Here is a 13215-nt window from a genome sequence, read left to right on the forward strand (position 1 = left end):
TTGACCAACCATCCACCTCTGCATGATCCGTGTTTTTGAGTAATTTGATTCTCTTTATGCAATTGTGTAGCTGCCGCCTGCTGTTTAATAGCCTTTGAAATGTCCAAGATAAATTAGTTTGCCAAATTACAACCTTAAGCTACTACTGTTACTGAAGCACAAACAACTTTGGGTCTTCAATAACCAGTGCTAAAGAAAACATATCTCTGTGGGAAATCTTCATGAATAATGAGGCAACATCTTCATACAACTAATTGCAAGTATATACACATAAATTACTGTACAGTTATTCTAATTTAAAACAAGACTGTATTGACTAAGCAAAAAAAGAGTAAATCCGACTCATCTTGGAATTGGTCACTTGTCTGACCCACAAATATTTGATAATAGCCCATATGATCTAATCCCTGTAAGTACAGAATGTAAAGTAATACCAACAGTTAAAAATTCTTTGTGACTGGCATGAAGAAACATTATTAACTACAATAAAATGTTACATGTTACTGTTTTCAATGAGTAAAATACAATGAATATGATTTTCTGTAGGTGTGGGTTTCCTATACGTTAAGAGCAGAAATTGCTTTGTATTTTTATCACTGATTACTAATAGATAAAAAAAATGGTAATTTACCCTCCTTTGCATGTTCAACTGTTAAATATATCTTTTCTAAACAATATTACTGCAATTTCCTTTCACTGTATATACTGTATCTTAGTACAACAATGTACTCAAGTTTCAGATTCTGAATTATTTCATGTCATCTTTCTTATCCCAAGAGAGAGAGAGAGAGAGAGAGAGAGAGAGAGAGAGAGAGAGAGAGAGAGAGAGAGAGAGAGAGAGAGAGAGAGAGAGAGAGAGAGCAATAACTTAGAAAAAAAATGTCAGTGTGTAAAAGCCATTTTTTGGCATCTAGGTCAGAGCAAAAAAATGGCAATAACTTAGAAAAAAATGTCAATGTGTAAAAGCCATTTTTTGGCATCTGAGGTCTAATATACCTCAGTTCAGTGCTGCTCACCACAGCTGCTAACATTTAAGGAAGGCACAAAACAAGAGGACTGAGATTAGCTACAATTTCAGTAGCAATTTAACAAAACTAAAAAATTTCCATCCCACGACAAAGTTAACAGCTGCGAGGTCCCATCCAAAACAAAGTCAGGTTTTAGCTTTCATATATGTTCCTGTCACATAAGGATATCTGGTTTTTCTGGGACCACAGTACAGTGAGGATAGCTAGCACACTGTCGGTATATCCTGGCAATAACAAGTACACATTACTCCCGTGACTTTATCCTAAAGACTAATAATAAACGAAGAGATTTCTGGTATTTCCTATCCGTGCTAACGTCTACACATTTGCATTTCAAGTACCCATGGAAGCTAATGCCAACTTCTTCTTCTTCTTCATTTTAGCGTGCTTTTTTTCCCATTTTTATATGGGGTAAGCACGGTACCTTCTTTTGAAGGACTTTGATTTGGCGGTGGGGTAGGCCGTAGCCTCGATCGGCTGCCCTGCCTATGGTAACATAAATACGGGGCAAACCCTAGCGAGGCATAATCAATATAGAGGAACGCTTGAGACTTCAATCTTCAAATGATGACTCTTCTTCTGAAAAAGGCATGGTTCAAAGCAATACAACATCAGTAAAATAAGAGGTTTGTACATTACAGGTACATGTGCATTTAATGCAAAATTATAAAAACAATCACTCAACCATTAATCTAAACATCATTCACTGGTCACTGACACCTGTCCTTCATGAAAGGGAATGAGGTCTGGCACTATTTAAACGTTCGTACTCGGGGTTATGTGTTGGTGCTGTTGTGGATGACCCTGTGGGTTCAGCTGGAGATGAGCTTGGGGTGGAAGATGATTCAGATGTTGCTGCTGCTGCTGCTGATCAGGGTGAGTTGTGATGACGACTGACGGGTGATGCTGGAGAATTGGCTGGACGTGATGATGCTGGTATATGGGTCCACTAATAATGGCTGTCTGAGTCTGGACAGTTTCCTGCGAATGACTCATGGGTTGGTGGATCGAGTGACTAGAAGAGTGAGGTGTTGAAGAGGGTGCAGACGAAGGGATAATTGTGCCCTGGGGTTCATATCCACTATTAGGTATCTGATCCTCCACTCCTTTGTAGGTTAAAACACTGTTATCCCGCTGAAAAAAAATTACACTAATTATTATAGCTTAGCAAAGCGCTTAGTGTCAGGATACTAAAAATTCTGGAAAATGTTACAGATTTACTTAACATTTCCAGTCTTGTAGTTGGCTTTTGGGTGAAGTAAGAATAATCATATAAATTACTATTTTTTAAGATTTATTTTCCCATCACATACCCATTTCTGTTTCATACCTATTCGTGCATCACTTGCTAACCCACATGTAAAAGTGAAAAAAAACTCTGGTGGCTTTAGTGGGCTGGTGCATGCAGCTAAATTTTCCTTATGTCTCGGGCAGTTAACTGAGCCGTTCTTTGTGTAGTCTTAACCAGCTGCTACAAAAAATGAGAAAGATGAATCTCTGATGCCTTAACTCATTCTGATAAACTAATAGACCAATGGAAGAGAAGGATGACCTTACAAACTCTAAGAAAATATTCTTATGCTTGAGGTCCTAACCCACAGTCAAGTCAAGAACCTAAGAAACTTCATGAGCATGGGAAGCAAAATCTCCACGAGATGCTGTGTGATGCACACAGCTGACTGGTCTTAGCCAAAATGAAAAATTCCTTGAATCTCATAGTAGGAGAGGAACAGAAGGCGATGACAAATTCTCACTGACTAAAACTGATCTCATAAGGTCTGACTTGCATCCTGGTTGCTTGAAGTAAAAACAATGTTCTGAAAAACCAGAAATCCTTTTAGATCTGCTGGAGGCAATGAGGTTGAGGAAAGTTCCCCAAATTGAAAAAGCTGCTCAGAGCACACAAGCAATAGTCCTGTTACGTGGAGTGTGCTTGAGACGATCTAAAAATCCAAACCTGGTGTCTCACAAAAAATCCATAGCTAATTAGGGTCTAAGTAAACGCAGTGCCTGCATACTTTCAGAAGGAAACCAGCGAGAGTGTCAGTCTACAAACAAAATGGGCTATCTAAATTAAACTGGAAAGCACTAGGAATCATTCCTTTCAGCTGAAGGCTAAAGTCTTTATTCTTTATTACCCCATTCTTGTACAAATGTTGAAAGAGCTTACTGACTAAAGCAGAGCATCACACTTCTCGAAAATTGCAAGACATTCTCTCTCTACAAGAACTGAAGATCACAAAAGAGGCGACACCAAACTGATATCTGCGTCTTCCTTTCTGTTTAGCCACTGCACCTCAAATATTATATCTTTTTTTCCATCAACTTCTCATTTCCTCACTCTACCACTCACTGTTTTTATTCTGAAACATTCCTGAATGCAGGGATTCTAATAAAAATGTGTTTATTGAGCTGCAGGGAATACAGTCCCTTCCTTCTTTATGGATATTAGTAACTTACATGTGTATGAGCAGATACTAAGTTGTGCCATGGCAAAATTAGGCTCAAATCACAAATTTTTATGCAAACATACACTGCAGCCCTGACTGTCCATATCTTATGTTGAGCATAATTGGTTTAACGGGATGACTATTCCATCTCCAAACGTTCTGCTTTCTACATTTTGGTAATGTTATGGAAACACGGCTGGCTTACTTTTAAGGGTTTGTTAGACTGATAGATTGATTTACAGATTTTAGGCATCCATGCCGAGCACTGGCGCACCTAAGGCCATTCAGTGCTGAAACGGAAATTGACAGTGAAAAAGTTTGAAAGGTGTAACTGGAGGAAAACCTCAAAGCAGCTGACGCACTATGAATCAACTGTCAGGAGAGGGTGGAAAGTAAGATGGAAGAAAGAGAATATGAACGGAGGTACAGTGAAAAGAATGAAAGAGGTTGCAGCTAGGGGCCGGAGGGACGCTGCAAAGAACCTTAAGTAATGCCTACATTGCACCGTATGAGGTGTACTGACGGCACTAACCCCCTACGGGGTTTAAGGGTTTGTTGACCTGCTAACTGTATATATGACGGAATATGGTGCACACACTGCATTTGAAAATAAGCAGATTGGCAAGGGGTTTGGGGAAAACTGGCCTAAGTTTATTTTCTAATCTTTTGTGTTTATCCTGGTGTTCATTTAGTGAGAATAAGCAAGCTAATAAAGAATGCAAGTAAAATCAATGTTTATTTCTTGGAGTTATGAGTAATTTCAATAAAATTAAAATAAATATTATAAGACAAATAATTCAATCAACAGGAAAAACTATATGCAAGTGATTTGTGGGATTACTGTATTTTAGGTGGGGCTCCTTGTAACATATTTTTAGCAGATTAAGTTCTTCAGCCATTGTGATTTATGTTACTGTGATGAAAATAAAAAAAAAAAAACTATCAATAAAAACAATGCTTTACTAGACAAGCAAGTGTAAAAGATAACTTTCTTAACGATGGCTTTAAATGTTGATAAATGAATGGAGAAATAACATAAATTATAAATTAGACGAGTCCACCTTGAAAACGATAATTAAACAAACCCATAATGACTGATGTCTGAGACCTAATATTGTACTTGTTTTTTACTTACCTGGTAATTGCCCTTGCACTCATAATAGGTGACAGTAACCTCCTTAGGAACATTGTGCTTCGTGGTCATGTGGTGTCGCAACTTCCGGCGATCGGCATAGTTGCGGGAGCAGAGGGAACACTGAAACCGTTCCTTGCGTTCTATGTGATTGCGCTGAATGTGCGTCCTCAACTCTCCCTTCCACTTGTATCGCTTACCGCAATACTCGCAATAATGGTGCACGGTTGAATGTACTTTGTTGCGGTGGTACCTGGAAGAATCTTTCGCTAATTTCTAACCCAAACATTTCAAGACTTTTCTGTTTTACGCACAAATTACATAAAATGTACAGTATGGCAAATATATGAATAGTTAATTTTATATTTATTTTTTAAATATTACCTCTACATTATATAGCTTTTACTACCGCTGGCACAGAAGTAAAAGCTATATAATGGAGAGGAAAGGTTAATTTCAAAAATCAAAACGTAAATTTGTCGATCAATCAATCAATAAAAAAAACGGGAATGATACAAACAAAATATTGAAACAAACCATTATTTGTTGAGGCATAAAATGATGTCATGACATTGCTTTGGCATATACAGTAGTGGTTCTTTTCAGTGCAGTAAATATTTTGCATTTGTAACCTTCACATGACTGAGTGATACACAACTGTTAAATGATACCCAAGCAAAAATGATTTTATCTAACTAAAGAATTCCTTGATGTACATGCAACCTTCTGTATTTACAGGGAGACAATTAGACAAAGGTGTAACCTTCAGATGAGGTCGAGGTACTGCTCAACATCAAAAGGAAATATAATATACACAGTAGACACAAAATTCACTTATATCAACAATGGGTTGATGAAAAGCATTACTATATCTAAATAACACAAACCCATTACTTTATGGTAGCCTAAATTTATGGCAGTGCAATCTACAGACGCCTCCAAAACTTTGTTCCCATCTCATTTTATATGATCTTTACTAATTTCATTATCATCTTGCTTCACTTGGATGATAAATTAATTTTCTTAGGCTCAGTGTGGGAATTATTCCTTACTCTTCACTGTTTGTGAGTGATAATCCTCTTTAGGCCTGGCCTGGATCACCCATCTTTAAGTGCTTGGATCTGTTAGCCAATTAAAACAACTGCAGAGTTTGTTTTCCTTTTAACAGCTAATATGTTTGCCCATTTCATAATAGTCGAGCTACCAGCCACTACAATCAGCTCCCAAATTGCTGGCTTGTCCTTCCAAATCTTGATGCATGGGTGACACACTCTCTCTTATGGTTCCAAAGGCCAACATGAAGGTTTACACCTTTCCTCTCTTCTCCCTCATCAGACCAGTTCTAGACAAACTGGAAACACAACTAAATGGTGTAATAACCTTAATAGCATCATTATGACCATAAAAAGTCTGGTTTCTGAGTCTCCTGGTGGACCTTTCCACAGCCCTTCCATCACAGGACAAGCTTTGGTGGACACTTCACATCTGTCCCTTCCACAAGAATCTTCAACTCCTTCAATTACATATTCAGTTTATCAAGCAAGATCTCATGAAAGGATTTTCAGCATAGGTTGCAAAAACCATTGCCACACCAGGAAAGGAATCAGCAACTAGTTTATACCAGGCACAGTAGTGCACGTCTGTAATCAGTGCAGTTATTCCCACAACAGATAAATATCAGATGTACTCAATAGATAGCCAGACAAGTTGTCTGTGTCTGCAATGAAAGGGTACAGACAAACAATATCCCAGGCACTTAAAAGGTAGAAGGATAAGTCTATCCTCTTCTGCTCATCTTAAACATCTGTGTCAATTTTCTGAATGAGAGGCTCCACTCTGAAGTTTGAAACCTCCAGACTGGGACTTACCCTAAGCACCTGCCAAGGATTCTTCTCACCTTAGCCTCTGTTTGCAAGGTGAGTGAACTTTATACAGTCTCTTGCCAAGTTTCTTATTCCAAGCACTCACGTACCATCGGTTGCTCTTATGTGCCTAGATGCACAACAATTAACTTCCTCTTTCCTTCATCCAATTCCAAACTTTGATATAAGAGTTCCTCCCCTTCACCTAAGTAACCAAGAAGACCCTGCCATGTGTCCTGCCAGAGCTGTGAGGTATTACCTGGAGAGAACCAAATCTTTTAGATAAAGAGGTTCCTGTATGTTTTCATCTGCCAGTACTTTTTGGTGTGAATCTTCAAAGAATGTCCTTTTATGTAAGGTATTTTTTCTTACAAGCATATGCACATATGCTTCCACCTCCAAGTCTGAGGAATTCACTCTTGAGGTCAAGGGTCAAGAGGCCAGGCCCATTTCAACATCTATCACTTTTAAGCTAACTGAGGACATTAATACAATTCTGAATGGTGATGTGGAGGTCTCCTTCTACTTGTATATGATTTTCTTTAAGAGATACATATGGATTTGAATTATCTGCTAACTACGTTTGTAGCAGCCTCATGAAAAAAATGGGAGGATGTTAGACTCATCATCCTAATTTTCTTATGCCATCCTCCAATGATCCATGGGCAAGGATCTTCAGGGGGGCCATGCTCCCCAACCCCACTTCGCTGGTATGCATCACCTTTTAGATATTTCTCTAAATTTGGTTACCAACTTATGACTTCATTAACAAGGCCCACCTAGTCATGACCAAATGTTAGTACCAAGATTCACTTCTATCACTAAATTATGTCCCTCGCAGTTATAAATCTTATAAAACCATAGTTTGTATCTGCCTAAGAAGGCAATTTGTGAAGCCCAAATTCTGTTTGATTTCTCTCTGAAGCTAAATTTCTTAACCTAACCCCATCATTTCATATCTGCAGGCAGATGTAAATTGACAGGTTGTATAAAAAATAGATTTTACTTTTTAAAAACCCATATTTTTAATTCATCATATTTTCATCATTATTTGTGACAACGTATCATGAAAGAAATATCTGTTTATAAAAAACAATAAATTTATAAATCTATTGTTGCACGAGTAAAGGTCATGTCAGAACAGTTATATACAGTAAATGATAAATCCATCGTTCAAAAACTTGTATAAGCAACACATAAGCAGTCCTATTTAACCATACAACAATCACATACCTTAGGGCGTCGGAGGTAATAAATTTCTCTGCACACAGATCACAATCATATGGTCGCAAAGTTGAATGAGTCGTATTGAGATGTCTCATCAAGTCCGATCTCACTGTAAACCTCAGGCCACATGTATCACAGGGATGCTTGGCTTCTCCGTGCATGCGAAGCATGTGGATCTTGAAAGATGATGCAAGCATTTCCTTGTCACAGATTGTGCACCGGGCTTTGGGACCGGGATCGTCACTATGGATACGCTGGTGGTCGGTGAAGGCTTTCTTGGTGGAAGCCATATAGCCACACTCAGAACACAGATAGTCCTTCGTCTCTTCGTCTTTGTTGTGGAAACGGTGAAGGTGGATCTTCAACGCTGCCTTACTTGCAACCTTCAGCCCACAAACACAGCACACAAATTCGTGAGGGCCCATCTGTGTGTAAGGCACATGCGTCTCTCGATGGCGTTCTAGTTCATATTTATAATTAAATATTTGATCACACTCGTCACAAGGGTGAACACGATGTCTCCCATCGGTAACACCACCATTTTCACTGCAACGTGGGTGCACAGACTTTTTGTGGTCCGCAAGTGCTTTCTTGCTCGTGAAAGAATTCTCGCACACGCGACAATGCCATAAATTTTCGTGGCCGTCATTCTTATCTCCATACTCATCTTCTTCCTCTTCCTCGTCGTCGTCTCGTTTCCGCTTCCTAAAACCGTGGGCAGCTATCCTGTGCATCTTACGACTCTTTTCATCGAGGAATGTCTTCCTGCATTTGTCACAGGCATAAGGACCTGGTTTAAGGTTCATATATCCAGGAGTTACTTTGATAACAGTTGGCGATGAATCAACAACAGTTGGATTCATTAACAATACCATCGAACCATCTGGTGCCGTCTGTATCATGGTCTGGGGTTTGGGCTGAATGGGGCGCATGGAAGCAAGCAACTGTGATGCAGCATCCATCCCCACCTTTGGCTGTTCTACCGAATTCAGAGCAGTTGCAAAGGAACGCCCAATTCCAGAGTGCGTCACGGATACGATGGTGTTTGACAGACTACTAGATACAGATTCTACTTTCAAAGGACTACTTTTAATGGGAACCACACTTTTCTCCTTGGAGTCTTCTTGCTCCTGTTTAACTTGTGTACTTTTGTTGTTGGTCTTCTCACTCTTGCCATGATCCTGCACACCCAAACCAGGCTCTGGTGAATCTCGCGCCCCTAAAATAGGTCTCACCAACCCCGTGGGATGCATATCATGCTCTTTGATCATGTGACTGGCCACCATCTCCTTTGTGAGGAATTTGCGCTTGCATATGTGACAGGCGTAGGGCTTACGCGGACGGCCACCCTTCCTCTTAACTTGCACGGTAGGTGTCTCTGATGCTGCCGACTCAGATTTGTTTTTCTTGAGCATTTCAACTTTTTTGGGCTGCCTTCCTCGTCTGGGTCTAGTGGCTGCTAAATCATCTAAATTCAGTTTTGGAGGGTGATACACTACTGGAGCAGAATTTAACCCAACTGCCCCTAAATGACTAGTTTTGGGTAACACTTGGAATGTTAACTTTGGACGCTGATTGCTTGTGAACAAGTTGCTGATCTGCTTCTTTAAACGATTCAGATGCATGTAAGCACTATCGGTTTCATTTATCAGTTCCGAACACCTTGAGCACAAATCTACAGATCCAGTATTCGTGACCACAGTCTGATTCAATACATCACTCAACAATTCTAGCAACGTAATTTGTGTATTAAATAACTTTTGGGATTTTAAATAATAAAACCTTTCGCTGGGATCTGATAAGTGACGACCACAAACAAAACATGAGCAAGGTCCATTGTTGGGTTGTTCCACAGTGGTAGTTACGGTTGAGGGATTAGCAAGCAAATTGAGTGATATGTTACTTGGGCACAGAGGTCCACCAGAGATACTGCTGGGTAGGCTGGAAGGAACTGAATTATTTGTACTTACGGGCAACACACTTGGCACAATATCACCTATGTTCGGTCTTATCGGTATTCCGTGAGACACGGGATGCTGGTGCGTACTCGTAACGGTCAAAACCGGCTGCTGGGCAGGCTGCTGGACCTGGGGTTGCTGAGCTGAGATGATATGCTGAGACCTGACTTGCAAATTCTGCTGCTGCTGCTCTTCCATGTGCTGATCATGCTGATGAATGAACACCAACTGCTCTTGCAGGGTCTTCTCTTCCTCGTTGACCTGCAGAGGGTCTCCATTACTGCCACTCTCCACTTCCTTTATGCTGTTCAGATCCCCGTCCGACGATATCACCAAGGTCTCGTTAGCCGTTATAATCTCCTCCCCCGTTATGACCTCTGTAGTCACATCACCGGTTATGATTTCGCTCGACACGTCGCCGCTAACAGAGTTGTCGTCGGTGACCATGGCCAGGCTGGCAACCATGTCGGAACCATCGTGACACTCGACACCAGCCAGAACTTGGTGATACTCCTGAACCCCTTCACTTTCCTGATTATTCATTTTCTACGAGAGCTGTGTCCTACTTTGTTACCTTAGTCTTGACTAGAGTTATAAACAGCATTACTCATATTATACGGAAAAAATTATTACAACAAAGATCTATTTAGATTACTATGACACACACACACAATCGGAGAAACTGAAAAGATGTACATCTAAGAAAGCTTTCTTGAACTGGTAACCTGTGAGATTCCAAAATATACTTATCAGTACAGCACTGCATAAAAAAATATGTAGACTTCACATTACATTCTGCAGCTAAGTTTACAAAATACAAGCTACATATCCTGCATTATGAATAACTGTAATAACAAAAGTACTTTAGTAAGCAAGAGGGCTGCACTGTAACTACACATATTCTTCCAGATTTTCCACAGAGTATGGGGATACTGAGCTGATTATCATAACCTATAACCACTATGCTCTAAGGAACAAAATAATCACATCAAAAGTGCTGTAATCAAATTACAATTGTACTTTTCATGATACACATCCACATAATCTCACTCTAATCTTCTGATCGTACAAAATTACAGTACAGCAAGCTTTTTTGGTCAATACTTAATTTTAAGAGGAGAAATTGACAATAACTTTATACCACAACGCATTTGTTGGATGGGCTCACTTCCAGTTAAGCTGGGCATGTCAAGTGTGTCCCTTTTCAAGTTCTTCATATCTGAAAAGATTAAGAAACACAAGATGGATAAACTTAAGATTTCACAAATATAAACTGGTCTGATACATTTTCAGTACCAGCTTGACAAATTTTCATTATAATATACTGTATAACAAATGCTCAATTTCAGTTAAATTAATTATTCTCATAAAATATTAAATATTCTTACTATATCAGTGTCACTACAAAGAAAAACTGTACACTTAAAAGTTCAAATATTTTCATCTTACAAAGATTAACTGAATGAGATATGAACCACAATTCATTCAGTATTTTAGTTTTTACCCTCTATCAGTGTCTGGCTAGGTCAGAAAGATGCACGGTCAAACAACTGACACGGCAAGGATTTTGTGACAGCATAGCTCAAGTTTATCAGCATTTTGGTAATAGAAACAAATTACCTTAAAGGAGCAGTGGGTCAAAACCCCCCCTGCATACACTGGACCATGCATCTCTGTCCTACAAGTACTCTTGCACTTCCAGGTAAGGTCCTATCTTTCTAATAACTCTCTTAAATCATCTAGACATCACTTTCTAGGATTTCCTCTACTCATTCCTCCTAACACTTCTGAATTATCCTCTTTTTACCAACCTATCATCTTTGATTCATCCCACATGACCATGCCATCTTTGAATACTTTGGGGTAGTTTTTCACTGTTACCTAGTACGGTATATTAAGCTCACTTCCTTTCTTTCCCCATTATTTTCTCTTGTTGGGTAGTTATGAGAATGACAGGAGCAGGCTCTAACACTAACTAGCTACAAACAGAAGCTCAATCCATGTTTCCGATGCTCAGTGTTATTTGGGGGTCTAGGGGTGATGCCCACCCTGGCCAAGTCAGGGCAAGCCACCCTAAGCCAGGTTAGATAAGTAAGGTTTGGTTTTTCCACTGCTTCCCTCATTCTCAACAGGCTCCCTTTTGTTTCACGACCAAACTTCTCTTTTCGTCTACTTCTATCCCTAAGTAACAATAATTTCTATTTTTAAGCATTCTATTTCTTTTAGTTTCTCTGTCACAATGTAAATCACCGGCCTTGTATCATTCTTGTCTCTATTTGCTTCTAACCAACGGCTTTTAGATGTCATTGGCCAAACCCTGGGGCAATAAGCAAATTGAAACTTACCGTTTCTCGATTATTTGATAATTACCTAATATCTGCAACCAATTAAAACTTCATACATTCCTAAGTTATTGTAGCAAATGTTTATTGACTCCTACCAGTTTTCAGGACAGTTTCCCCAATTTAACACCGGCTCATTGTGTACAAGTACCGTTCATGAATTCGAATTATATATCTTATATTCAATAATACATATGGCAAATTAATCCATCCGGAAGTAAATTAATCCCTTCCACTGACAACTGCCTCTCTCCCAGCACACAAAACATGACTAATAAGCTCATATAACCAGTTTTAAAATATATGGTTCGTATTTCTGGCTAAGAATTAATGTATCAGAGTATTATCATTTCAATTTATCGTTAATTACCAAAAGCATTACGCAAAATATCCTGAGTTATCCTATCAATGGCTACGCTTGGCATACGAAAGAATCCCTAAATGCCTCTATGCAAACTCATCTACAAAACATGTACTGAATAAAGAACATCCACAAAAACACATAAAAATACTCGATACGTGGTTTCCGTCCGCGAAAGACGTTGTCAAATAACACTCGTCGACGTATAATCTCACCTTAGAAGTCTCTCACCTGAGGTTTGTTTACACTTTTACAACATGGCCGCGTATCTCCCCAGTCTTCTGCCAGACGGGTCTCGGCAGCCAATAGGAGAAGGGTTTGCTGCGGCTGACCAATCAGAAGTCTCGAAAGTGAGAAGACGTCTCGACACCGAAACAGCTGGAAGTCGGTGTTTTTTAAGGGGTCTTTTCATTATTTGCCACTGAAATAGGGACCGAAAGTATGGAGTTGTAGCCGTTGTGTGAAAATTCTATTATTTAAAAAACAGGGATGTGAATTGTTCAACTCTTTACCTAGTCTATGGACAATGAAATTGCGATTCGTTCTCTTCAGTAATAACTAAAAAAATATCTATAGTGTCTTATTACAGTGTTTCTAAGAAAGTTATATTATCATGTCTTTTAAAAAAATCAAAGTCTTCATAAATGAATATTGTGTAAGTTTTAAAGAAAGATTGGGTTGTGAACCTACGTCTTTCTGGGAGAAATTTGATATTTACGTACTGAACGAATCTGGTGTTATGCTTTCGTGCTTGACAAGTTTAGCCACGCCCACTAAACGTAATGCGTTTTTGACAGGTAACCTTGCGTCTCCGTCCGTCCGTCGTATGGTTTGGCGACTGTCAGAATAGGTAGC

General features: G+C 39.3%; 1 protein-coding gene across 2 annotated transcripts; it reads right to left on the reverse strand.

Annotated features, from left to right (window-relative positions):
• Positions 1–1398: 1398 nt before the first annotated feature.
• Positions 1399–12712, reverse strand: LOC136830307 (zinc finger and BTB domain-containing protein 41-like). Of its 2 annotated transcripts, none has more exons than XM_067089713.1 (4): positions 12576–12668; positions 7706–10876; positions 4614–4863; positions 1399–2162 (listed from the first exon to the last, which is right to left on the reverse strand). In XM_067089713.1, exons 2-4 carry the CDS (start codon positions 10198–10200, stop codon positions 1785–1787), a joined length of 3123 nt encoding a protein of 1040 aa, XP_066945814.1. In that variant the 5' UTR covers positions 10201–10876; positions 12576–12668; the 3' UTR covers positions 1399–1784. The 2 variants fall into 2 exon arrangements, with proteins under 2 accessions (XP_066945814.1, XP_066945815.1); XM_067089714.1 differs by having other exon boundaries at positions 1428–2162; positions 12592–12712.
• Between the last annotated feature and the right edge of the window lie 503 nt (positions 12713–13215).

The sequence above is a fragment of the Macrobrachium rosenbergii genome, chromosome 46 (genome assembly GCF_040412425.1).
Source record: "Macrobrachium rosenbergii isolate ZJJX-2024 chromosome 46, ASM4041242v1, whole genome shotgun sequence".
Lineage (NCBI taxonomy): Eukaryota > Metazoa > Arthropoda > Malacostraca > Decapoda > Palaemonidae > Macrobrachium > Macrobrachium rosenbergii.

What these genes read in the sequence shown, in the direction of transcription:
- LOC136830307 (XM_067089713.1), bottom strand. Translation starts at nt 10,200, where the DNA reads ATGAATAATCAGGAAAGTGAAGGGGTTCAGGAGTATCACCAAGTTCTG. An exon ending in ATTACCTCCGACGCCCTAAG is followed by an intron (nt 4,864 to 7,705) that starts GTATGTGATTGT and finishes AGATTCTTCCAG; the next exon opens with GTACCACCGCAACAAAGTAC. An exon ending in AGTGCAAGGGCAATTACCAG is followed by an intron (nt 2,163 to 4,613) that starts GTAAGTAAAAAA and finishes ATTTTTTTTCAG; the next exon opens with CGGGATAACAGTGTTTTAAC.